Consider the following 27,061-nt stretch of genomic DNA (forward strand, 5'->3'; position numbering starts at 1 on the left):
AGGGAGCCCAACATGGGACTCGATCCCGGGTCTCCAGGATCACGCCCTGGGCTGAAGGCAGGCGTTAAACTGCTGAGCCATCCAGGGATCCCTTGATTGTCTATCTTTAAGAAGACATACTTTGGCACCTAATTTCTCTTAAGCAGACATGCTTAAGGTGGATCAAGTGAATAGAGACAATATGTGCTTTTGACCAACTGGGAAAGTTCTGTTTGCAGATGTCGATATTCTCTAAGCACCAAGATACACGGTGAATAATGGGCTACTCTGCCCTTATTACTCCCAGGCCAACACAACCCTAAATGAAGAGCTAGTCTTCTCCTCAAGGCCAAGGACTTTGCTTAGAATAGCGCATAAACCTCAAAATTAGAAGACCCAGATTTGAGAGCTGCCTGGGTGGCTCAGCCGGTTAAGGGTCTGACCCTTTGTTTCAGCTCAGGTCATGATCTCAACTTTGGGAAATGGAGCCCTGCATCAGGCTCTGTGTTCAGCTCAATGTGGAGTCTGCTTGAGATTCTCTCCCCTCCATCTTCCTCCTCCTTTCCCTTACCCTCTGCTTCTCCCCCTGCTTGTGCTCTCTCTAATAAATAAATAAAAACTTAAAAAGAAAAGTAAAAAGAAGAAGATCCAGATTTGAATCCCAGCTCCAGTACTCTCTTGGGCAAGTTGCTTGGTCTCTCTGAGCCTCAGTTTCCTATCTATAAAATGGAGAGATCATTTCCATTCACCTTTCTCATCATCATTTTGTACGGTGTGAGGACTAAATAAGATGATTTAGGTAAAATACTTAACAATGTACTATACATACCAAGTTCTCACTAAAAGTTAACTTTGTATGTCAGAACCTAGCACAATAATGTGGCATATGATAGATATTCAACATACATCACACACACACACACACACACACACACACACACACACACACACAACCTGTATCTGCAGAAGGAAAGATCTTATTGAGAATATTGAGTTAAAAAGCTGTTATGGGGCACCTAGTGGGCTCGGTCGGTTGACCATTGACTCTTGATTTCGCTCAGGTCATGATCTCAGGGTCATGAGATAGAGCCATGTGTAGAGCTCTATGCTCAATGGGGCGTCTGCTGGAGATTCTCTCTCTGCCTCTGCCCCTCCTCCTGTCTCTCTCTCTCTCCAAATAAGTGAATAACATCTTTTTTTAAAAAAATAAAGAGCTATTACTAAATTCTGGACTTTAGTTTTCAGATCTTGACAATGTAACCGGACTCATTTTGCTATTTAATCTTGCTCATGACTTTGTCTCTTGTCTCCCTAACTCATGATTTCTGCTGGGATCCTTGCTTTTCTGTGATGAACTCTTAGAGCCGGCTATCTGAGCACAATCTCTTCTTTCCATGACAATGCTCTTGTCTTCTTTATAGGTTCTGATACTTCTCAGACCCAGAACCTCATTTCCTTGCGATAGTCCTGAAGCAGCCAAGCGTTGTGAAGGAAAGCTTTTAGAAATCTAGATATTTGCACCTGGGTGCCAGGAAAAATTGGAATCGACTTCTCTATTGACACACTGATTCTAAATCATGGATCTGGGAGAAAAGAAGTTAGGATGACAAGCCCTGACGGTTGGTCTACCCCAGTTTGAGATTTTATCCTGCTACAATGAACATTTTTCAAAATCAATTAATTGCCAATAAGTAGACATCGGATCATCCTCCCTCCATCCAAACTCCTCTTCAACCCCCCACCAAAAACAAAGACAAAAAAATATGTCAATAAATGAGCTGCTCGAGTGGCTGAAAATTTACCATCAGAGCCAAGCCTGTTTCTGAAAGTCTCAACTCACCCAATCAGACAAAAGGCTGGGGAAAGGGGAGGCATTTATCAAGTTACAGGGAGGATTCCATCTGCTATCTTAGACCTTTGTTACCAAGTGACACAAGAGATACTCGAAGGCAGTGTGAACACTCTGTTTCACAGATTCTTAGCCCAAAGATTTCAAATTAGAGAGAAACAGCAGCAGGAAAGGAGAAAAGTCAAGGAAGTGTGATGAAGCAGCCTCCATCCTCCTGGCGTTCTCCTGGCCAGAACCACCGACGACGGTGAGGGTGCCTATGGGGCTGGGATCTGTCCTTTCAGCCACTCTAATAAATGCAGCCAAAGGGCCAGTCACTTCTCATCAGTCACCAAGGTCTCGTTTCTGAACCTCACCTTCACAGAAGCCATCTCTCATCATGCCAAACCAACAGAAGAAAGTCGTTTTTTGCACAGCTGGGGTGCTAAGCTTCGTGTGCGCCCTCGGAGTGGTGACAGCCCTGGGGACACCGTTGTGGATCAAAGCCACCTTCCTGTGCAAAACGGGGGCTCTGCTGGTCAATGCCTCCGGGCAGGAGCTGGACAAGTTCATGGGTGAAATGCAGTACGGGCTTTTCCACGGAGAGGGCATCAGGCAGTGCGGGTTGGGAGCCAGGCCCTTTCGGTTCTCACGTAAGTAACAGTTGCATTTGAATTATTTAATACTTTAGGCGTACTCTTTCCACGGTTGCAAGGGATCTTTTTAAGAGCCTGGCCCTGTCTAGTACAGGCCTTCTAAAACAGACACGAACCTTTGGAAATGCCCAGGTCTTTTCCAAGCAATTTCCTCTCCCTGGTTTTTATGATTTTGTTTTTATTAATTACTTCATTCTGTTTTTATCATGACAGCATATGGTTAATGAGCCGCTATGGAATTCAACTTTGAAAGGATAAGCAATTTAATTCTGAAACATCAATATTTATGCTAGAAGTTTTGGTGTCATTTTAAAAGGGGAGAAGCAACTTAGAGGAATAGCTAGGAGAGACGAGCTTCATTTTTTACTTAAAAAAAAAAAAAGAAAGAAAGAATCAGTGTCAAGGGCTCAGTAGCTGCTTTTCCACCTTGCTCATGACTTTGTACCCTGTCTATCTCTGTATGATCTCTGCTAGGACCTTTCCTGCTGCTAATATTCTTGTTTGTTTGTTTTTTTCCTTTTTTAACCAATTTGAATCACTTGGCCATAGAAATATAAAATGATCTGCTATGCTAACTGGGAAAGAAATAGATGCCTATTTAGTATAGAAAATTTGCAACTGATTGACCTTCAAATCATGTAGGTACTATGAGACAGATTCTCCTGTTCAATTTTTGTGAAATGGAAGTGTTACCCACAGTATTTATAACCTGTTTATCTTAAGAAGGGAATTTTTAAAAATTACCATGTGAATAGGCAACCCATTAAATGAAAATTAATAAGAAGTCATTTGTTATATCTCTCACAACACACATTCAGAAATTATTATTATTTCAAAAGGGCTGGTTTGGAACAATCTTACGAAGAAACAGCCAGTAAATTACTGCATAAATCACTCTTCAGGAAAGGAGGTTACCAATTGAGGCATTTAAAATGAATTATTATTTGCCTGGGTATTTTTTTTTTTCTCTAGCATAGGTAGAAAGCTAAATTAATTGAATTTATTATTAACCTATGCAGTGTCTAATTAAATTTCAGTGCTGGCCTATTTCTATTTCTGCAACATTCCTTGTATCTTCTTAACAGTCATTGGACACCAGCCTTCACTCACGTTGGTTATTAGGTGATATGAATTGTCACAGGGCTCCACAAAAATCCCCAAGAATTAGTCTTCAGCTTTTCAAAAAATTATCATCCCTAGATTTGATGAAATGAATACCAACTCTTTTCACTGAATGGCTTTAGTTCATTAAGGTAATGGGGCTGTTAGAGTTGCTTCCCTTTCCTTAGGGGGGGAAGAGAACAAAGCAGACTATCACATGATTTGCAACTGTATTAAAAAATAAAAAAGGAAAAAAGATGAGTGAAATGATTTAACCATGAGTCATTGGCAGCTAAAGCGCGAGTAAAGCTTCTCACAAATGAGTTTAGACAAAAGCAGGGAACAGACAGTGAATTTTCAGGAGCTTTTGCATTTGGTACAGTGAAATAGAGATGAACTTTACTCATACCACAGGACAGGTTTTGAAACAATATGTTCTCCGAACACTTACTACACATATTTTGTCTTATTTAATCCTCACACAGCTACATTCCTCAGCAGTTTGATGTGTGACTTTTTTATTTATGTCTGTGTTCTCTGCTGGCTCGGTCTGGGATGCAGTTGTTCTAATCAGGTGTCCTTCCCTTTGCTTTTGTGAGGACTCAGAGTCAGGTGAAGGTATGGTTTAAGCCCCACTACCACAGAATTTCATTCGTCCCTATGACACTCTGAACATTTCCCCCCAGCCTTGTGAAGAAGATCTGACATTTGTTTGTTGGTTCTGTAACGACAGCCTCTCTATAGACCCTCTCTAGGTGCTGGGCCTGTCAAAGCCTCATTAGTTTCAATGAGACCTAACAAGGTGTACTTACAATATCACTTTTTCTGCCTAAGCGTAGAAGTATTTCTTTCAGTGGAACAGGAGAGAAAGTGGGGAAAACCGAATACATCCAAAGGATTCCCTAAAAAGCATAATGTTCATTTAAATAAACAGCTTCCACACCACACCCTCCAAGTTTACACTCGTATTGCAAGATAGCTTCGTGGTCCATATCTTCCCATTCGAAATGCCATCACCCTTCCAGTGATGTTCTAACAGCATATTCTTGAAGGAAGGGAGCCCTCTGATCATCTCCCCGAGAGAAAAGTAGGACTTCATTAATATGAGAGAAGGAGAGGCCTAACCCCGTTTCTCAATAATAGCACCCTTTGAGCAAAATCCCGGGCCCTCAAATTGCTCAGGGAAGAAGATTTTCTACTTCTTGGGCCCAACTTATTATTAGGGCCCAACTCATTTCCCAGAATGTCCTCCTTTCTCATTTTCCCTTTAGAAGGTTATGAAGCAAACATGTGGATTTTAAGAAACTTTCCAGGGTAGGAGGAATGGAAAAGGCAACTCATCAAAGCCCCAATCACTTCGTGGCCAGTTTTCTTCATGTTGTCGTGTTATTGTCAGTTGATATGAATTTACATTTCAGTTCTGTGGAATGGCTAAATGCTACTTTGCGTACCAAAGTTTTCACTTAGATCAGTATTGGTCAACAGAAATACAACGCGAGCCAAAAAATGCAAGCCGCATATGAGAAACTTTAAAAGGTCTAGGAGCTGTATTAGAAGAAAAGAGTAAAAGGAACCAAGTGAAATGAATTTTAATGATCCATTTCTTTCTTTCTTTTTTTTTTTTTTTTTAAAGATTTTATTTATTTATTCATGAGAGACACACAGAGAAGCAGGCTCCCTGCAGGGAGCCTGATGTGGGACTTGATCCTGGGACTCCAGGATCAGGCACTGGGCTGAAGGCAGGCGCTAAACCGATGAGCCACTCAGGGATCCCCTGATCCATTTCTTTAACCCAAGATACCCAGATGCCATTTTAACATGCAGGCAATATAAGATAGGAGATATTTTACCTTTAGTTCTTTTTTCTGATGCTAAGTCTTTGAAATCTAGTGTGTATTTTACACTTACAACCCTTCTCAATCCAAACTAGCCACATTTCAAATGCTCGCTGGCCATTTCGGTGTGGCTAACAGCTCACAACCGGACAGCGCCGATTTAGCTAGAGATTTACTCTGAGTAAATTGGGCATTGACCGTGTCCATATCCATATTCTAAATGAATTTCTGCTTGGTTCTGCCGTACAAGTTTATGTGTTATTTTTATGGGGAATGCATGTGTCACTTCTAAAACCCAGACACATAGTATAACATGAGGATAAAGAATGGACCAGAAAGATAGTTAGGCAATGTTGTCATGTTTGTTCCTATTAAATGTTCCCTGTTGACCACTCCATCTCTTTTAATTATAACAAGAATCTTCTCTGCCAGCATGCACAGTTATGCTGGGAAAACGTTTGCCTCGTTTACTCTGGCTGATTCTCATCCATTTATGGGTCAGCGCTTCATTTTCTAGAGGTCACTCGCATTCATACCTAGCGCACAATTTCATTCGTTATAATGAAGGACTGTTTTCCTTTCAAGGAAACCCAACTGGTGGGCTTAATTTTTCTTGATATGTCACCTGTGAAATTTTAATGATGCTGTTTAAACTCTAACTGTAGCCATCAAGACAGAAAACTGCCGGTTTTGAGCGTGGTATGTGTGGGTGGGTTTCCGTCTTGGTGGTTTGAAACACCGCAGAACATCAACTATGATACCCAGGAATCATATGGCATCAATCATTCCTAGATATGCCGATCTATTTATTGCCAAGATAGTTCAATGAGCTGGTAAAAACATATGGAGTGTGTGTGTGTGTTTTTGAAACGTGAAAACTAAAATCTAACCAATCGTGTGTCACAGCTTACAACTTTAGTCATGCTTCTAAAGCATTTTAATTGGGACCTTATGATTGAAAATGTGTTAAAAAAGCTTAACAGAGATTTAGCCTACTTTATATTTTTAAAAAGCAGGCTTTCTTTACCAAATGAGGTACCTCACCCAGATTACACAGGGGATATTGAAACTACTTGTGTCAGCAAGCAGGTAGCTTCTCAAACATATTTTGGGGTAGAATAGTTGGGACTGGGGTCTTTGCCACCACCACCGAGAGTTGGCATTGTACCTCCACGGTCTCCGGTGAGCGTGACCCCGCCACCTGCCCTGTCACCATCCGGCACATCCTCTTCTCTGCTGTCACCCCAGGTCTTTAGGTAACCCTTCTGATAACACCGCCTGCCCTTCCTCCCTTCCTTAATGGGTGGTCTAGTGGGAGGAGAACCTATAGAGTTCACCAGGGAAGACTGATTCCCTGGTGGGAGGAGAGGGGAAAGATGGTCTCTTCATTTCACCTAGCTAATGTGGGCCCTCCTGCCTTTTAGCTCAGGATCCTCTTGTCTAGTCTCACTCACCCATTCAAATAGTCCAGCACATAGAGATTTTGTTTTCCTTCCACTGGGGGGGGAGGGAGGAGGTAATTGTGGGATAAAAGATGGTAATGGTTGAGGAACACTAACACGAAGAGAAAAATCTTCAACTTCTCTCAGCTAAATAATTGTCTCCTACTTTGTCCTTCACTGACCTTGATGTTTACTCTGTTATTTCAAGTCACCTTGGATTATGAGTATTTGAGAATGTGTATTTCTCTGCAAGGAGATCCTGAGCCCTCAGAAGGCAGGGGCTGGGTATTATTCATTCTAGAACTCCCTCAGGCAGGACCTAGCACAGTGCATGTCACAAAGAGGTGCTCAGTAAATGTTGGGTCAACAGAAGCTATGGAGGTCTGTGTTCCTCACTGGGGATTAGACTCGGAACAAATCACATTTCATTGGTTTTCTGTTCTTGCATCTGTAAAATGGGAGGTGAAACTAGGTGATTTTTAACATTTCTTCTAGTTCAAATGCTTTATGATCTATATATAATGAGGGGCCATCTGTCCTAGACAAGGTCCTTCCAGCTTTAAAATCACTTGACCTTCTGCTCCATCGCTTGAAGCTTCTGCTGACAGATTCCAGCCACTATCATTGAAGTGGTGAGTTTTGTGTGCCTTTACTCTTTGGTCCTCAAAGCTCATGATTTTTAAAGTATTCTGAAACGCCCACCATTCATCAGGACCCAAATGAATTTTATTATCAAAGCGCGTGCTTTTCTTCTTCCCCATCCAAACCTTTTACTATTTGTGTGGGAAACCACAGGTAAAAGGAGGAGAAAATGAAGAATGGAATGTTCTGGAATTCTAGGGACGTGGGTTAGCGGGTTGCAGAGAGCAGGGGCAGCCATAAACCCCCACATAGTCTAGATGGTATCATTCAGAAAGCAAAAGAGAAGGTCAAAATACAAGGGAGAGGCTGACCTTCTACTTCCTCCATTTTTTCCTGGAAACTTCTCTTCTATCCTCACTGGAAAAACTCCTCTTTCCTGCATTTGATTTCATAAACTGATAATAGCAAGAAATTAAGAATGACCACTATGTTTAACACTCAGGGTTTTCTTTACCCAAAGGAGGAACTGAGCAGACATCGTCCTCAAAATCATGAGAAATATTGGGAAAAGGCCACGGAGGAAAGGAACTTCTGGCTCTCCTTGTCTCAGCCAGGAAAAGATCTTTCTCCTTCCTTCCTAGCAACTACTTCCGGTAGCCTTACCAGGAAAAATTCCTCACAGAATCAGCTTCGTTCGACAATTATAGTTTTGCAAATATGCATGCACACATGCATGTGCACACGCACACACACACACACACACACTCAAGCACACACCTTCCGTACCTCGAAATTACTCTCTACTCTAAAAGCCATTAAGTCACTGACCTGGGCTCACCTGAGACATGAAGCATGGAGCTTCTGGAACTTAAGCCTGGTACGTGTGAACTTCACCCCTTGGAGGAGGACTCCAAATCATTCTTACAATTTGCTGCTGTGCTTTCTCTTCTAATCTCTGAGAGTAATTTATCTTCCCCAAGGATTTTCAGACAACTCAGAAGGAAAAAATACTTATTTCAGCTGCCCAATTACTGGGTGCCTCAGAGGTGCCAGGCATGGTGCCTAGATCATCTCCAGCCCTTAAGTGGGAGGTGCAATGATGCTATTCCTCTTGAATAAAAATGGAAACCATAAACTCAGAGAGGTCACAACTGTTTCAAAGTCACAGATCAAGTAGGTAGCCATCCTGAGATTGAAATTCAGACACATAGGATGTGTATGACATCTGTCTCCTTACAATCTGCACAAAGGATGCAAAGAAATGAAAAAGCGTAAGAGTAAACTTCAGTTGCACCAGCTATTTAGACAATGATGCTGCTATTTTCTCAGCAGCTGGATCTTGTATATCCATGTGCTAGCACTTGGCTTTATGAGTTGAGTTCATTTCCGTGTCCCTGATGTCTATCTAAGCCCTAATCTTTGACCTTTGGAAGGTAAAATCATCAAGTCAAGCCTGTTTAATAATCTAGGTTGAAAAAAAAAAAGTCTAGGTTGAGTGGGTCACATGCTTATGGCTGATCTTTGGCTTATGTGAGCATATTAATGTTGATAATTCATGCTGGAGGTGGAGGTGGATAATTCATGCACATCTGATGACACATGTGGCTAGCTGATGTAAGCTCACTGCCAGTGAAAATCTTCATGGTATGATCTTCAGAGTTAGTTACCTGGACTGCAACCATTATTTTTCCGCAGCAGTGACCAAAATGGCAGGCTCTTACCAGAGTTGTCATGAGTGGTTTCAAAACAGGCAGGAACAAAAAGAAAAGCAGGTACGCAGCATTTGATGCACTTCAGAATCTGGTGTTTTATTTTGAGCCAATGGATTAGAATTACAGCGTAAATTAAAATCTCATTTAAAAAAAATGAAAAAGCTCATTTTTATCTCTGAAGAAGATCAGAGATTTCATAAAGTTAAAGACCTTTTTCTAAAACAGAAGTTATTTAAATTAAACAGTGACAAATTAGCCTTTCATCTAGTCATGCACCTAAACACCCAGGCTGGTTGGGAGATGATACACTTTTATTACAGGTATGATAGAGCTGAGTAATAGCAAACTGTACCTGGCAGGCTAATTTATGCAGGATTCATATTTCGCTCCCTCTCAGCATGTTATAACTGTAGCAAAGCCATTCTCGGGAGTTATTACCCCAACGTAATCATACCCTGTGGATTTGGAGCAGTTAAATGGGTTCTGTTATCAGAGACACATATGCACCAAAGCAGCTGTCGTCCCGCAGCCACCATGGGTGATTAAGACTCACTGGTGGGGCTGCCTCTGAATCGGGTTGAGTCAGGTAGATAGACTTTGGCTGAGAGGAATTCGAGCAAGATACTGGAAAAAAAAATGGTATTTTAAACGGTTCTATCTTGCCATCACATCTCCTCCTCTGAAGTGCTGGGGTCACGGATTTCATTCTCCCTGACTATGCAGCCGTCAGAAGGAAGCCTGCCTCAATACCTGGGTGTGAGATTATGGGGGATATTAAAGGAGGTGGATGCATTGAGCTTATGTCAGGGAATGTCTTTTACTGGATTTTCATAATGACTGGCTGCAGATGGGCTGAGGGCAAAGTCAGATCAAGAGCATTTCTGTTAAGAAGAAAGAAATCTTCCTTCTTATTCCCTTTCAAGAAAATGAATAGCTGAGCACCAAGGGGCCAAATACAACTTCTCTTTTTACACATCTTTTATGTGGAGGAGGACAAGTTGAGAAGGAAAACAGGACCTCTGAAGCTACCATATGGCTTTAATCTAGGAATAAGTTGCTGCACCATTGCTGGCATCATTATCAGAGGCTGGCTTCATTCTGAGAGCCTCCCAGATGGTGTTACCTGCATTTTACATCTGGCCAGCTGAAGGTGAAAAGGGTTGATGAAACCTACACCATCAGGTCAATGGTCCGTAACCCTGGCTGCGCTTTAGAATCACCTGGAGAGTCTTTATAACTATGATGCCAAGGCTTCATCCCAGGCCAATGGAACCAGGATCTTGGGGCAGGGGCAGAGGGCATGAGAATTGGAATGGTTTAGAAGCTCCTCGGGTGATTCTAATGTGTATCCAAGGCTGAGAACTACTGAGGTGGATGATGGCCAAGACGGGTGGAAGTCGGTGAGGAGTCAGGAGTCCTCCACATTAGGGAAGGGCAAGACCACCAGAAGGAGGGCAGGAAGGAGCAGAGGTATTTAGCATGGTTTCCACACATGCTAAGTTTTGGGGATCCTTAGCTTTACTCCTTTAGCTGCGTATTTCCACTTTCCTTACACCTTCCTGGCCTCAGCGGGAATCAGAGATGTGATCGATGAGTTTGAGTAAGAAATCACATACTTGGCTCTCAGCCCTAGAGGCTTCCCCTCTTTCTGAGTCTGCCCACCAGTTATAGGAGCCTGCTATAGGGGAGGGATAGGGGAGGCAGGTTGGCCCTGGACTGGGAGGCTTTCAACTGTCCAGCCCCTCCTATGCCTGGGTGGATGAGGCTGCCTAATTCAAAAGAACTTGATGGAAGATCTAAGCCACACTTTCCAACACTTTAGCAGAAATAAAGCTAACATTTTGACCTTTACCTGCCCGTCTTCTGTGAAATGGCTCTGGTCCTTCCAAAGAGAATATCAGGGGTCCTCTTTAGAGGTGTGCCATCAGCCTAAAAATCATTCAAGATAAGTCATTACAGAGAATGCCCAAGAATTGCACAAGGGAAATAGAAATGAGAATGAGAAGGTATATCAGATGCTGAGGAAAGTGTGTGACAGGTACCAAATAAGTAATTAGCTATAAATCTAAAGTTCCTGGGTTATGTACAGAAATAGTCACCGCCTGGTCAGGGAGAGAAGGAAAAAGTAAAAATTTGAGCTACAAGGTAGAAAGTTTGCCTGAATTCCATGTATCTAGGGACTCCTGTGGAGGGATCTTTGGTCTCAGTGAATAGATAAGTGCTCTGACCACCTGTGAGCCACAGGAGTCCCTCCTACCCCCAATGACTGATCATGAGATTTGAAAATGCTGACACTCTCACAGCATTGGGCTTTTAGATCTCCTGTTGCTCTTGGTGGAAATACAACGCCCCTGCCATTCTAATCATGTTAAAAAATATATTTATGCAATTCCTTACAATTTACATAGAGCATCCATATAAATGACTTCACTTGTGTCTCTTGAAAGTTCTGTGACTTATTTCTGTCGCAACTCACATTTACACATAAGGGAGCTGAGGCATACAGAGGTCCACGTGAGAAGTAAATGGCAAAACCAGATTAATCCCCAACTTTCCTAACTCCAAATGCTATGTTTTTGTTTGTTTGTTTGTTTTTTAACCTGCCATGTGGCCTTTCAGCTAATGCCTATTTGTCTCTCTTCCCACCAGCATCTCCATTCTTCTTGCTTTGGCATTGCATGATATTCCAACTACCTGATACTCTTGGTTAATGCCCAAATACGGGTTTAGATTGGACATACTAAATTCCTATTTAAGAAATTTAAAAATGTGACTGTTAGACTGGAATCAGTAATGGCTAAAAATGGGAACAAAGTTTCAGGATAAAATACAACAGAGGAACCCAGCAGATAGAAATAAATTTTAAGGCCACCGAAATGAAAGCCATACATTTCGAGGTATCAAATAAAACATGGATTAATGGCAAGTAATAAAGGAACATACTTAGCAGTTTGTAAAAACAAATGATTTTTTTATCTTATTCTTATTACTCTCCAATGATCTATTGAAAACAGCATGACTTTATACAAATTCTTTGTAAGTTAGGGTATGTGTGCCCTTACCACCCCAAGGCGGGGAAACTTCACTGGGGCCTATTATGTGCCTAAGCATTCCAGACTTTGCAGATATGAAGGGAGTGAAAGAGAGTACTTGTGTATAAATAATGAAGAATGTAGCAAGAGTGTTTTTAAATAACTGACAATTTGTAAAAGCCACACAGGTACGTCAGTCAAGATGGACTACGTTATGCTTTAATTACAAGTAAGTTCATACGTCATGGGGAAATCAAAGATCGATCTCTTGCTCATAGTACATATGCATCAGAGATCAGCTGTCGGTCCTTTCAAGGATGCAGCCACCATCTGGAATGTCGCCAGTTGTTATAACAGAGACCGAGGATTGTGGAGGCTCTCACTCTGGCAACTAAATCCTCTGACCCAGAACTGACCCATGCCACTTCCACTGATACCTTATTGGGCAAGGTTGTTACACAGCCACATCTAACTGCAAAGGGGCCAGGATGTGCAATCCTATCATGAGCTCTGAATGGGAAAGAACCGGAATTGTAGAAGGTTGAATAGCACTAATTACGATTGCAATTATTGTTTTTATTCAGGAAGCTCCAACAAGGAGAATTACTCTTTGTCAGGGCAAGGCACAGGGAAATTGGAAGAAACTTCTTCAGAATTAGAAGTAGAGTTCACTTGATGGCATTGAAGAAGCCATTCTGAGCAAAGGAATATCATGAGCAAGTTACGAAGAGCCTACTGCGGCCGGAGTACAGAGGATACTAGAGAAAGGAGAAGAAAGACAAGGCTGGGGAGAGGGTGGTGACCAGAACAGGAGAGACTTTGCTGTCCCGAGGCACTTGATTTGACCTTGTAGGCAATGGGAAGCCACTCAAGGGAAGTAAGTGGGTATGTGATGAAGCAGAAGATGGATTCAAAGACCAAAAGAGAAGTGAAGAGGCCAGTCAAGAGGCTCCTCCATCCAATATTTGGTGGCCCAAACCAAAGCATTGCCAGAGGGCTGCAAAGGAGGGGAAATATTTCCAAAATAATCAGATGAAAAAAACAAAAAAAAAAAAAACCAAAACAACAGAACTTAGTGATAGGAGATGGGCCCCACTTTCTGCAGGATAGAGAGCTGTAGCAACTCCCTGAGATCAGGAATACAGAAGGTTTAGAGGGAAGATGAAATTGTGTTCGGTCATATTTAGTGAGATCCACGTATAGGCCAGCAACCCGTGATGTCCGTCAGTTGGGCAGATTTGAAGGTCATGGGAGTGGCCTGGAGTAGAGGCGGAGAGGTGGGAACCAGCAGATTAGAGGTGGTAGCAGGAGCTCCAATGCAAGGAGAGGTTCCTAGGGAGGCGAATCAAATAAGAAGGTAAAGGGGTGGGTTCTAGAAAACACAAATACTTAAGGGTTGAGGAGGAAGGACTGGCAAGGCAGGCTGAGGAGCGGAGGATCAGTGAGCTACAGGGGGGACCAGCAGAGGGGAAGCCAAGGGAAGAGAAACTTTCAGAAGGCAGGAATTGTCAGCAGCCTCAAATGCCACTGAGGTATCGACTAAGAGACGGTGAAAATAGTCCCTTGAATTTTAACACCGTAAGGTCACAGGGGACCTTTTCTCAAGCAGTCCTGATAGAGGGATGGTAAGAGAGGCCCTTGTAGGAGCTGAGGAGGGAATGGAGGGCAAGGACTCAGAGCAAGGCTGTGGCCAGGCTCCTAGAGAGGCCCATGGCTAGGAACATATGCGTGCATGCCCGTGTGTGTGTGTGTGTGTCCACGTGGATTGTGCACAGAAGGGTCTTGAGTGTGAGTCTATCCTGAGGAGATAAAGTAGTAGGGAGGAGTATGCTGAGGAGAGACAGGGGAGGTAATGGAATGAGGAGGGACCCATGAGGTAGAAAAGGAGGAGTCTGACAACACAGGGAGAAGGCCAAACCATGGACAAGAGGAAAAAAATTTTCCTAAAACTGGCAGTGGGGAGCTGCAAGGTGAGGCAGTCCCCCTGATAACCTCACTTTTCTCTCTGAAATGGAGGCGTTCCACTCACTGGATGTTTTGGGGCCTTCTATAAGCCAGGCACACAAACGGGGGGAGGAAATGGAAGCAGGGAGGCATGAGCGGAGGAGGCCTGGAATATCTGACGGGGGATGGAAGAGCCAAAGACTGGGGAAGACTTTGCAGAATGGCTGGGCTGTGGTAGGCCACAGTCAGGGGCCCAGGTTGGAATGGGGGCACAGAGGTAAGGGACGGAGCCCAAAGAACAGAAGCCACCCCCAAATGACTGTGGGAGGAGGGTATGTTTCCCACGGAGAGCTCCCCTGGGGCTGCGTTTTCACTCCAGGCCATTCCCTTGTGACTTAGCTCGGTTTTGTAATTGCAAACTGTAGAACTGAGGGTGTGACAGCCTTGCTCTGTGCACTGGGCTGGTTATGCAATGTGGATTTCCTGCCCCCTCCTCCACCCTTCTGTGACAGGTGCCTTCTATTCTGCTATTAGGAGAGTGACCTCAATGACTAGTTTCTTCTAGGTTTCTGTTTCTGAATAGCTATCTTGTCAGAAATCTCTGCCTGCAGACTGCAGGGAAGAGAAATCGAGCTTTGAACCAGGAGTTTAATGCGGATGTTATAAAATATAACCCGCCTTCTTGAGGTTATGTCTTATCAATACATGTACAGCATTCTTTTAGAAAGCACTCTGATCCGAGTGATTCCTTGCCTGGAAGTTCATCCAAAAAAGTTGGTCCTGCTCATCATCCACACCCATGATTAAAAAAAAAAAAAAAAAAAAGAAGGAATGTGCTTGGAGAGGTTTGCTACAGTGTTAGCCAGAACACTGAAACAATGGAAAGACAGCCTGACAGACAGCAGCCTATAGTTTGATGGAAAAATCCATATTGGTACCTACATGAGTGACGATGGCAACATGCCTGACATGAAAAAAATGCTTATATTCGATATAGGAAGTACAGAATATAACCTCAAAACTGCATTATTATAATATAGGAAATGAATATTAAGATGGACAAAGATTTGAAGCAAATAAAAATAAAGGAAAATCTTACTTTTCTAGCGGTAGGATTATCTTAACTTCCATTTCATTGTTATAATGTTGCTCATTTATTTTTAAACATTTCTCTATGAATAGTTGGACATTTGAACAGAAACACAGTGAGGAGCATGTCCATCTTCTCCTAATCCTCCTGCCTTGCTAACAAAAAAGGGCTTTGCTATGTTCAGGGTTGAGATGAATTCTTTTACAAATTCCAAACTTTAAACCTTGTTATTAAACAGCCATCAGTTTCCATGTAACAGGTTGACAATCCCCCAAATATGTTGGATTAAAATTTTTCTTTTAATAAAGAGATTTGAAATTCTATTCCAGTTACCAACTAGGTCTTTCAACTTCTTTAAAAAAAAGAAAAAAAAAAGGTTCCTATTATCCCTCTTGTGACTACTGTATTTTATCTCCATTGCCCCAGATTCTCTCCAAAAACTCTCTCAATCCAGTTTCTATTACCATCGGCAGCTTACATCAAGGTCAACGGTGACTGCCTGACTCTATGGTTAAATTCAAGTTTATAACCAGAAATTCCCATTACACTTAAAGCAGTCAACCCCCTTCTTCTCCTCTGGCCTTGGGTCACCAAATGGAGGGTCCTCTCTTCATCTTCTTCCTTCCCTTTTTTGACTTTGTGGCACTAATTCCCTTAGTAGAAACCACCGACTTCTGCCAAGAAACCCCAGACCTGCTAACCACATCAGACTCCATCCCCACATCCTACTCCAAGCAATATATATCCATCCAACATACATGTGTCCAGCAGTTACATCATTCATTCTCAATGGCTGCCATAATCCCCCTAAGGGGGTGAAAATGGGTTCTTGGCGGTGAGAAAAAAAGCTCTTACTCTTTAAAAAGTGTGTATGTATATGAAGCACAGGTGTAAATCCAACACAGAAATCAATACACAGTATAACTGCGGTATTAAAATTTCACTGGGAAAGGGTGATTAGGAGAAATATCTGAAAGGACTCCTGCAATGATGAGCAATAGTGAAATTAAAAGGTTGACAAAGGGCAGCCCCCGTGGCCCAGTGGTTTAGCGCCGCCTTCAGCCCGGGGCCTGATCCTGGAGACCTGGGATCGAATCCCACATCGGGCTCCCTGCTTGGAGCCTGCTTCTCCCTCTGCATGTGTCTTTGCCTCTCTCTGTCATGAATAAATAAAAATAAATAAAAAATAAATAAGATCTTAAAATAAAATAAATAAATAAGATCTTAAAAAAAAAAGTTGACAAATACTGATCTACACTGTGCCAGGCATGCTTAGGTGCTAGGAATACAGCAGTGAAGAAAACAGACCAACAAACAAGTCATGAGAGAAACAAGCAAAAATATAGAATTGGTCAGGTGGTTAATAACTGCTAAGGAGAAAAGGAAATGCAAGGAGAGGGGTTGGAGAATTAGAAAGGGGAGACGTCTGGGCAGGAGGTGACAACTTTAAATACGGTGGTTAAGGAAGGCACTCCTGACAGAGTGGCATTTAAGTCAAGGCATGCAGGTGAGGGAGCAAGCCATGAGGATACCTAGGGGAATATCCGAGGGAACAGTATGTGCAAAGGCCCTGAGGTAGAAATGGTCCAGGCGCGATTGAAGTACAGTAAGGAGGCCAGTGGCTGGGGCACACTGCTTAAGGAGATGGGTAGCAGATAAAGTCAGAGGTCTGGCAAGGAGTCCTACCACAGGTCCATTTTCATGAGTTGGCTTATACTCTGAATGGAGAAGAACCCACTGGAAGGGTCTAGGCAGGGAATTGACATACACCCATTCAGTTTTTAAAGATCTCTCTGGCTGCTGCACTGATAGGAGATCGTAAGGAGGAGTGGAAGCAGAGAGACCAGTCAGGAAGCCCTTGGGTGGGAGCTGATGGTGGCCTGGACTGGGATGGAGCAGTGGGGATGGAGGGGAGCGGTCAGATTCTGAAGGGAGTGCCAGCAGGTTTTCCTCATGGATTTAACATGAGGTGCAAGAGTAAGACTCCAGGACGACGCCAAGGCAACTGAGGCGAGGGAGGCTGAGGGAAGCAAGTGCGAGGAAGGGAAGACTATGGGTGCAGTTTGGGACACAGTGAGACGCCTCATATCTCTGTCAAGATGTTCAGTAAGACTTTGAGGACCTACAAGTTTGGGATTCAAGGGGAATCCAGGCTGGAGATACCAGTCTGAAAGTTTTTCCAGTAAAAGCCATGCTACTGGATGGAGCTCCAAGGAAGTGAGCCAAGAGGGAGAAGAGAGATGGTACAAGAACGGAGTCATCCTCTAGAGGGATCCAGAGGCGAGGACAAACCCACAAGGTGGGTCAGGACAGCAGCCAGTGACATAGCAGAGCCCCGAGCGTGTCATGTCTGGGAGGGAAGCATTTCCAGGAGGAGGGAGTGAGCCATTGAGCCAGATATAGATCAGGTGAGAGGGGGACAGAGAGGGGGGCAGAGACTGCCCCTTGGGTCTGGCAGCTTGAAGCTCCTCGGGGCCTTGGGAGATGCAGGGTGGGTGCAGTGGATTCAAGCGGGAATGTGGAGGGAGGGGATGAGATGCTCAGAGCGCAGCTAAGTCCTGGGGAGGTTTTGCCAGAAGGGGAAATAGGAAAAAAAAAAAAAAAAGAGTAATAGCTGGAGGGGTTTGGTGAGATTTGCTTTTATGATTTTATTGATTGAAAGAGAGAGAGAGAGAGAGAGCACGCACGCGTGCGTGCAGGAGGAGGAGCAGAGGGAGAGGCCAAGGCCAATGCTGGGCTGGAGCTCACAACCCCGAGACCAGGCCCTGAGCTGAAATCTAGAGTCCGGCGCCTAGCCGACTGAGCCACCCATCTTATTTAAGACGAGAAAAGGACAGTGAGTTACCTGCGTGCTGATGGGACTGATCTAAAGAAGGGGCGAGACTATGAGGCGGGGGGGGGGGGCACCTCTGCACAGGTGGTAAGGGAGGTACCGTGAACCCCGCGGAGCCAGCCCGGAGGGGGCACCCCGCCAGACGTCCACCCAGCACCTGCCCTGAGCTAGTACTGCTCGCTCCGAGGCCGCGGAGGCCCCGCACAGTTGAGAGAAAGGTAAAATTTTGTTTCCAGACAAGGAAATCGAGGGTTAGGGTATAAGACTTAGCAAAGGAGCTGCAGTCTGAAGCTCTCCTGCATTCCAAGTGCCCGGTCCCTTCCCCGGTGGCCCCGTGGAACACTCTGTCTTCTAGGAGAAACAGGAACCCTTGCACCTGCTCAAGGTCACACGGTGGACTAGGCCCCGGCGCCTGGCTCTTGGGCCTGTGTTACTTTTCTTCTCTTTTACGGAGCTCGTCCCTCTCTGGGCCAAATGGTCACCGTTGCTGAGGCCCCTGTTCACGTCTGGAAGAGCCTACTCAGCCCAGGCCTTACCTTCCCATTCTTTTTTGGTTTTACTCCGGTTTATTGAGGTTACACATATGATTACATACAGTGAAATTCCCCCTTCTTAGGTGCACGGGTCCATGAATTTGACTAATACATAATAAAGGCAAGTAAGTGCCATCACAGTCAAGATATAGAACACTTCAGGTGCCTGGTGGCTCGGTGGTTGAGCGTCTGCCTTCAGCCCAGGGTGTGACCCTGGGGTCCTGGGATCAAGTCCTGCATTGGGCTCCCTGCATGGAGCCTGCTTCTCCCTCTGCCTGGGTCTCAGCCTCTCTCTCTCTCTCTGTCTCTCTCTCTGTCTCTCTCATGAATAAATAAAAATCTTAAAAAAAAAAAGATATAGAACACTTCCATCACCCTCAAAATTTCCCCTGTGCCCCCTTTGTGGTCAATGTTCTCCTTTATGGCCAACCCTGGGCAAAAGCGGATTCTGTTTTCCATCCTTATTATTTTGTTCTTTCCAGAATGCCATACGTATGGAATCATACAACATGCAGCCTTTTGAGTGTAGTTCATTTCAGTTAGCATAATGCATTTCAGATCCCTCCACGTTATTGTATGTACCAGTAGTCTGTTCCTTTTTATTACTGAGAAGTCTGTTATCTTATGGACGGGCCAAAGCTTGTTTATCCATTCACCAGTTGATGGTTATTTAAGATGTCTCCAATTTGAGGCAAATACAAATAAAGCCACTGTAAATGTAAATATTTGCATACGGTTTTTTGCGTGGACCTATGGTTTTTGTTTTTTTTTGTTTTTTTGAATGCTCTTAGACAAATATCCAGAAATGTGATTGCTGGGTCATATGTTAAGTCTATGTTCAGCTTTTTAAACACTGAAACAATTCAATATCCATATGCAAAAAAAAAAAAAGAAAATTAGCCTTGACCCTGTACAAAAAATAACTCACGATGGATCACAGACTGAAGTGGGAACCTAAAACTAAAAAAATGTCTAGAGGAAAAACACAGGCGAACCTATTTGTGATCTTGCAGGAGGCAAAGACTTCTTAGATTTGACATCCATAACGTGATACATAAAAGAAAAACAATTGAGAAACTAGATTTCATAAAAATAAGAGCTGCCTTTCAAAAGGCACTGATAAGAGAATGAACAGACCAGCGGCATACTTGGAGAAAATATTTGCGAATTACTTATCTGATAAAGAGCTCATATCCAGCATGTGTAAAGAATTCTCAGAACTCAATAATAAGAAACAATCCGATTTTTAAAAATGCACAAAAGATATGAATGCACTTCACCCAAGAAGATATATAGAAGGCAAATAAACTCACAAAGTGACGCTCGGTATCATTAGTCACTTGGAAAACGCAAATTAAAACTCCAAGGAGGTAAACTACACACCTATTTAAAGGGCTACAATTTTAAAACGCTGCCAAGTGCCAGCGAGGATGCGGAACGACGGGGAATCCTACACGGCTGGTGGGAGGGTGAAACGGCACAGTCACTCGGAAAAAACCAATTGGCAGTTTCTTGCAAAATTACACGTGCAGGAGCTGGTGGGGGAGAGGCGGCAGGTGGACTGCAGGGGGGAAGCTGCAAGTTTGGGGAATGGGGAAATTGTTTTCGGTGTCGATCGAGGTGGTGGTTACAGGGCTGAGCGTCAAAATTCACAGAAATAGACACTAAAAAGGGAGAATTTTTTTAGAAATAGACACTAAAAAGGGAGAATTTTTTTACTGTGTTAATTTTACTCGAATCTTAAAAATGGGGGGGGGGGGTTGGAGTCAAAAGCAGAGAAAGCAACGCCATGTGTGCCTAGGCAATTTAACTTCTCGATGCTTCAGGCTTGTTGTTGGTTTTTTGTGTCGTTTTTTTTTTTTTTTTTTTTTTAAATCTATACTATCGTAAGAATTAGAAGATTTAAGTCTGTCATTTAGGTTTCACTGTATCTTGTAAGAATGAAAAGATTTGAGTCTCTATGCAATACAGGTAAAGACCCGGAACAGAGCAAGTGCTGTATCATTGTTGGCTGCTTGAGTCCTATCATCATTACTCATGCATTGTTCTTTGAGGAAGTTGGGCGATGAAAGGACAGAAAAGAAGGGCTCTGGGGGTGTCTGAAGACCGGGAGAGGGAGGCCCTCTGCCTCCTGCAGAGAGCGGAGGAAATCCGTGATAGGAGAATGAAGGCCGAGGACTGGTTCTGAATGCGCAGGCCAGTCCTGTCCTACTACTGTGGCATGGGCTGCCTGCTTCAATAAATAACTCCCTTTCACTTGTCAACAGCTAATTAAGTAATTTCTGGAGGCCAGAAGTGACTTGCCGGATTTAATGACAGCCCCTCCCCAGCTCAAAATGTTCAAATCCTTTCTCTGCATTATAGCCTCCCAAACCCAAAAGAACAAGACCAAACCAATCCAGATACACCATAGCCCATAGGGTTCAAGTGACACCTGCCCAGGTTTGTTTCAATGGTCTGCTCTCAGCTTCCGCCAAGCAAAGTCACCTGAGCGTTGGTCGGCAAATGGAGGGTTATTACCAGGGTTCTGGGGGGTCAGTATAGACTCAGGGGATTTTCATCAGAAATAGAAACCTGAGGGCGCTTGGGAGGCTCGGGTCATGATCCCAGGATTGAGCCCCACATGGGGTGCCCTGCTCAGTGGGGAGTCTGCTTCTCCCTCTCCCTCAGCTGCTCCCCTGCTTGCGCTTTGTCAAATAAATAAATAAATAAATAAATAAAAAGATAGATAGATAAATAGATAGATAGATAAATAAGTAAATAAATAAATAAATATCTTTAAAACAAAATAAACAAACCACCCGAAAAACCTGAGAAAATGTAAGTTAACTGTATAACTCGCAGGGATTAGTGCCCCGCTGGGTCACTCTCTCACCAGAGTGGAAATTGGAAGAGACTTCTTAAGAATGGGAACACTCCATGTGACTATTATTTTACCACCTGGCTTTTCTATCTAGGAGGCAAATCGGTGCAACTTTTCTTTCTGCCTTTGCTTCGTTTTGGTTAACAAGCCTGCGTTTTGGGACAGGCTTCCCCCAGGTAGCCACCCTATCAGAGACACGGAGGTTGCCACGGCTTTTAGTAGGTGGGGAGATAGATGGAGGCGGGTTTTTTGATAACTGCTGGTAAGAACCAAAATCAATAGCTGATCTCGAGCCAAGAATAGCAGGTTGGGTCGATGGTATGGTCTCAGCAGCTGGAAGCTCAGGAGGGCAGGGCACCGCAGAACAAGACCAGCTACCTCACTCTGTGCCCCCAGAACACAGAACACCCCGTCCTGTGTTCTAGGCGGGGGAACAGAGGCTCAGCACCTGCAAACTCTAAGATCTATATTGCCACTCTGCCATTCCTCCAAATAGCTGAGGAATTTCCTTATTTCACCCAACAACCTACCCATCTACATCATTCAAAATTGATCAGGACTTTTAAAAGCACAAGCACGAAAAAGAAATAATTAAAAAAAAAATTCCAACCACAATACCATGAACGTAACCAACGAAATCAATAATACTTATGTAATATCATCTACTATTCAGTCCATGTTCAATTTTCTCTGGTTTTCTCCAAAAATGACTTGTAGAAAGCATTTGTTCAAATTTTTTTTTTTTTAGCAATAAGTCTCTGAAGCCGCCTCTAAGCTAGAAAAGTCACAGAAGTTTTCAATCATTCATTCACTCATTCATTCATTCATTTTAGGTATTTGTGTTTTCATGGGATAGAGAATGCTTCCAAGGTGGTAGAAAAAAAATACAAAAGCTACATAATGACGTATCCCTCAGTCTCCTTCTGCAGGAGCAATGTTATAAGTTTTGTGTGTAGCCTTCTAGAAATGGTGTCTGCCTGGATAAGCATGCCTGTCCCTGGAGCTGCTGTAGCACGGGGGTTAAGAGTACAGACAGGAGTTCAAATCTCTGCTACTTACTAAGCAAGTCAATCTTGGGTGTGTTACCTCACCCCTGAACCCTGGTTTTCCCTGAGGTAGGTAGGTCGTTGAGAGAATTAAATCAGGGAATTACTTAAATTAATTATTTGTTATTATATACATTTCCCTTTGGCTTTTTCCCAAATGGTAGAACGGTACGCATTTCTATTTTTTCCCCCGAACATATTTTGATGATAATTCCATACCTGTTCTCATAGATTCACGTCATCGTGTTTGGAACGTTTTCTTCCGTTGGCTTCTTTGCTCTTCCATCTGTGGATTTGTTCCTAACTCAAAAATCTCTGTTTCTCAGGCTCCTTGGTTGGTTTCTCTTCTGTCCCTGGCGGGTAAATGTAGGCGAGCCATAGGGCCCTTCTCTCCTCTAGTTACAGTTTCTCCACAGGTGGTATCCATTTCTCTGGCTTTCCATATAGGGAGGAGGCCAAGGGAGCCCTATGTCATAAAATCTAAAGAGATATTCACTCTCAGGGCTCATGCAAGAGGAGGTTAAACCCAGGGAGTGATGGTCCCTTTCAATTGCATGCCCCAGGCACCTTGCTCGCCTCACCCTATTTCCACCTCCCTAAATACTTCCACCTTCTCCCTAGACCTCTGGACACATAAATCCTATTTGGCACCTCTACTCACATATCTTAGCTGCAACTCAAACTTTAAATATATAAAACAGAACACCTGCCTCACTTCCCACTCCCATGTTCAAATCCACACCTTCTACTTCTCTGTGTCAGTTAATAGCATCACCGTTTATTCAGTTGCTTATCCTTGATTCCCTTCTTTCAACAAGTCCTATCTTCTATCTCCAAGATACATTCCAAATCTGATATCCACTCACCACCTCTACTGCTGCACATTAGGCCAGGCCCCTGTCTCTTGCCACTGGGAATGCTCTTCCCCCCACACCCAGGTCTCCCTGCTTTCACACCTGCCCTCCTTCCTCTCCCTACCCCCTTCTACCTGCTAATCAGCAACCAGAGCCATCTTTTCACATCATTAAGGAGATTGGGTCCCTCTCTTACTTAAAACTTTCCACTGGCTTCCCAGTGAATTTAGAATTAAAAGCCAACTCCTTACCGTGGTCAGGAGACCAGGACCCAGTGGACGCAAGAGTCTGATCTCTGACTTGCAATCACACGTCACCTCCTCTCGCTCACTAGACTCACCAACTTGCTGTCGCCCCACCTTACGCTCCTAACCCTGGAATGCTCTCCCCCAGATCTTTATACAACCGCTCCCTTCCTGGCATTTAGGTTCCAGCTCAGGTGTAACTCTGCTGACCACCCACATCTATTCACTTAATCACTCAAAATTCCATTACCCTGTTTAGTTTCTTCATTAACAGCAGCATTCTGTGAAAGTATCTGGGCCAACCCAGGTTCAAGAGAATTGGGGAAAATAAGTTCCTCTAAAGGGAAGTGACGTACGTAGAAGGAGGGAAGGAATTGACGGTGGCCATCTTTGGAGATAAACTATGGAATTTATTGGTTTACTTGCTGTCTGTTTATTCCCATTAGGTTCTAATCTCCACGAGACAACACAGACCTTGTCTAATGGACCTTGTCTAATCTTGTTTTATGGCTCTATTTCCAGGGCCCAGAACAGTGCCTGGCACATACTAGGTGCTCAGTAAATAAGTTAAGATGCACTTGATCAATGTTTGGGAAACTAAAATGGACTGAGCAAAACGTCCCCAGACTGGTCTTGCCAGGTTTGCTGATGCTATGCATACCGGTGCCTCACCGGATAAGAGAAACCCTACATTTATAAAATATTTCATTTCTTCTGCAAACAAGAAAAACTTGCCCTGAACACAAAATCTAGAAATAGATTTGGCACGTTTTCTAAATGGAAAATATTTCTTGTATCACCAGAAATTACTTTCCCACAGCTTGTGTGACATCAGAATATTGAAGTTGACTGAAAAATATCCCATTTTTAAATCTTGGTGTGGACTAGAAACATTTTTTTTTTCTTTTTTGGTAGCAAAGGAAATAGAAATACTTCTTGATGTTTGAACTCCCCTGGATAGCCCCAAACTGAAAATCTCATTTCAAGACAGATTTAAAAAAAAAAGAAAAAAAAAAAAAAGACAACTGAGAAAGGACAGTAGAAGTTTGGTCATCAACATGTACAGGTTTTGGCTACAAAGCCAGCAGTTGTTTATTTAAGTAATTATATGTAACCAAGGGCAGAAAAAATTCCCTCCAATCTCCACTTTGTTGGTCTTTACTGGTGAGTTCTATAAAATAATCCTGTGTTTAAACCTTTTTCTAAATCCCTTGTAAATTAGTAAGTGACAATGTATTCATCTGAAGGCTTGTAGTGATTTTTGAAGTTGAAAAGAAGGATTTAATTTTTGAAATTACATTTGCAGACTACCACTAATGAAATTTCTTCTAATCTTTGTTTTATCTTTAGTTTTCCCAGATTTGCTCAAAGTGATCCCCGTGAGCATCCATGTCAACGTCATCCTCTTTTCTACGATCCTGGTTGTTTTAACCATGGTGGGAACAGCCTTCTTCATGTACAATGCTTTTGGCAAGCCCTTTGAAACCCTGCATGGTCCACTAGGGTTGTATCTTTTGAGCTTCATTTCAGGTAAGGACACAATTCAATTTCTATTTCAAAGAACTTCTACGTTGACACAAAGACATGTGCTTTCCAAGGTGTCAAAAGACAGGGCTACCTACATGGAAAATTACAGTACATATACCTGGATGTCCACTGTAGCATTATATATGATCGTGAAAGTAGAGAAAAATGTAATTATCCAACAATAGGGAATTCTAGTTGTACATTGTGATAGTCTATATGAATAAATGACGCTGGCATTAAATTATATCTTTGAAGATGTAATCAAAAGGATGCATGCTTGCATCAAAAGGTTAAGTGAATAAACAGCGTATAAGATTTGCTAAATGTAAGATTTATAATCCTAAGATTTTTATGAGCCAAATTCGACTATAAATATTTATATTGTACATATATTCCTTTTAACCTCCATATAGATACACACTGTTCACAGTAGTTACCGCTGAGCAGTGAAATTATGGGTGATTTTCACTTTTTCTTATACTATTTAATGTTTTCAAATGTTCAATAATGTGCATTTATTTATTCATCATCAGGAAAATAAATGAAAATCATCGAAAAAAAAGTAAAGGGCCAGTGTTCTGCCCACATGAGTTGTCACATTCAGGCCTACCGGTAGGCTAATGATAGGCATAGCTGAGAAAAAATGAACTCTAAACTCAAAATCAGCTCTTCAATAAACATATCCTACTCAAAAACTGTTACTGATGGAAAAGAATATAAACTCCAGATGGTGCCACAAGGTGCTTAAGGTCTATTTACGTGGAGAAGAGAAACATGAGAAAAATCAAAACTGTACACATAACTTGCATGTAGCCATTCTTCTATGGGAGGGCTCTGGTTTCACCCCACCTCGAACTTGCAAAAAGACTTCGTGTTTTTCTCACATTCCCAGGAGGCATCCATGGTTCTCTTAATGATCCCAGGGGAGACATGGAGAGATTACAACCCACGCCAGCAAACGGTAGATTCAAGATCCCTATTAGACTGTTTCCTTCTCCTCCGACGTTGCCCTTTAGCTGCCACCAGACCCCAGGCCCCTCTGTGTCTGGACACCAGTCCCCTCCCGCAGCACAAATCAACTCCAGCCACCAACCTGGAGAGCTCCCTCTCTATGAAACAGAGCCTTGGGTTAACAGGGGGTCCCTCACCTCGCAGCATGATACGGCCTTTATCCACTAGTACTTGAGCACACTTCTGGGAGTCTTGCCTCATCCACATCCTGCTAATCAAATAATTCACTTCACTAAAGCAGTCCTCTCCCGAGTGGGGGTTCTGCTAATATTTTCCCCATGTCTTTCACGAGCAGATAACACAGTTTTAAATTGTACAGAAACGGTGACCCTAGGAGGGCAGAGTATGAGTCTTGCTCAGCCTGGTACCTCCAGCGAGGGCCTCTAGCATGAGGCTCTGGAAACAGCAAACAATTCAATACATGTTTGCGGACTTGAAAAAGCAAACCGAGAAGAAGGTGTTAGCTTGGGCACTTAGCACAGTTGAGAGAAATCAGAATTCAGATGGATGGGATTAGCAGAGCAAGCCCACCGAGGTAGGAGGACATGAGCCGGAGAGGGGTGGGATGAAGTCTCTACAGGAAGGCTGAGGGTTTCGAGGTGAGGGCAGAGGAGCAAGGGCACAGGTACAAGGCATGGACAGACAGAGCGAGACAGTGAGTCAATGTCATGGTGGGTCTGGGTGAGAAGTGGATATTGACATCACCTCCCGCTCCCCCTCCACCTCCTACCAAACTGGTAGGTCTGGATGGCATCTGTTTTAGTGAAGACCATTAAATCCATCAGAGGCCAGCCAGAAAACAGACTACACACTATTTTGACGGAGGCAATCTAATGTTCAGCAGTGGCTTAAATAGGGTCCCCAGACTAGCAGCCTTTGCCTCACCTGGGAACTTGGTAGAAAAAGCAAACTCTCAGCCCCATTCCCCCCTTCCCCCCAGACCTGCTA

General features: G+C 43.3%; 1 protein-coding gene across 2 annotated transcripts in view; it reads left to right on the forward strand.

Annotated features, from left to right (window-relative positions):
• The first annotated feature begins 1,893 nt into the window (after positions 1-1,893).
• The window catches only part of CLRN1 (clarin 1), a 38,603-nt gene continuing 13,435 nt past the window's right edge, over positions 1,894-27,061 (forward strand). The window contains exons 1-3 of one of the 2 annotated variants that reach the window (XM_072792286.1): positions 1,894-2,075; positions 2,193-2,460; positions 24,926-25,105. In XM_072792286.1, coding sequence (XP_072648387.1) covers positions 2,208-2,460; positions 24,926-25,105 — 433 coding nt within the window. In that variant the 5' untranslated portion in view covers positions 1,894-2,075; positions 2,193-2,207. Of the gene's footprint in view, positions 2,461-24,925; positions 25,106-27,061 lie in introns of both variants that reach the window. The other variant, XM_072792285.1, reaches the window with a different exon arrangement.

Source organism: Canis lupus, chromosome 22 (assembly GCF_048164855.1).
Source record: "Canis lupus baileyi chromosome 22, mCanLup2.hap1, whole genome shotgun sequence".
NCBI lineage: Eukaryota > Metazoa > Chordata > Mammalia > Carnivora > Canidae > Canis > Canis lupus.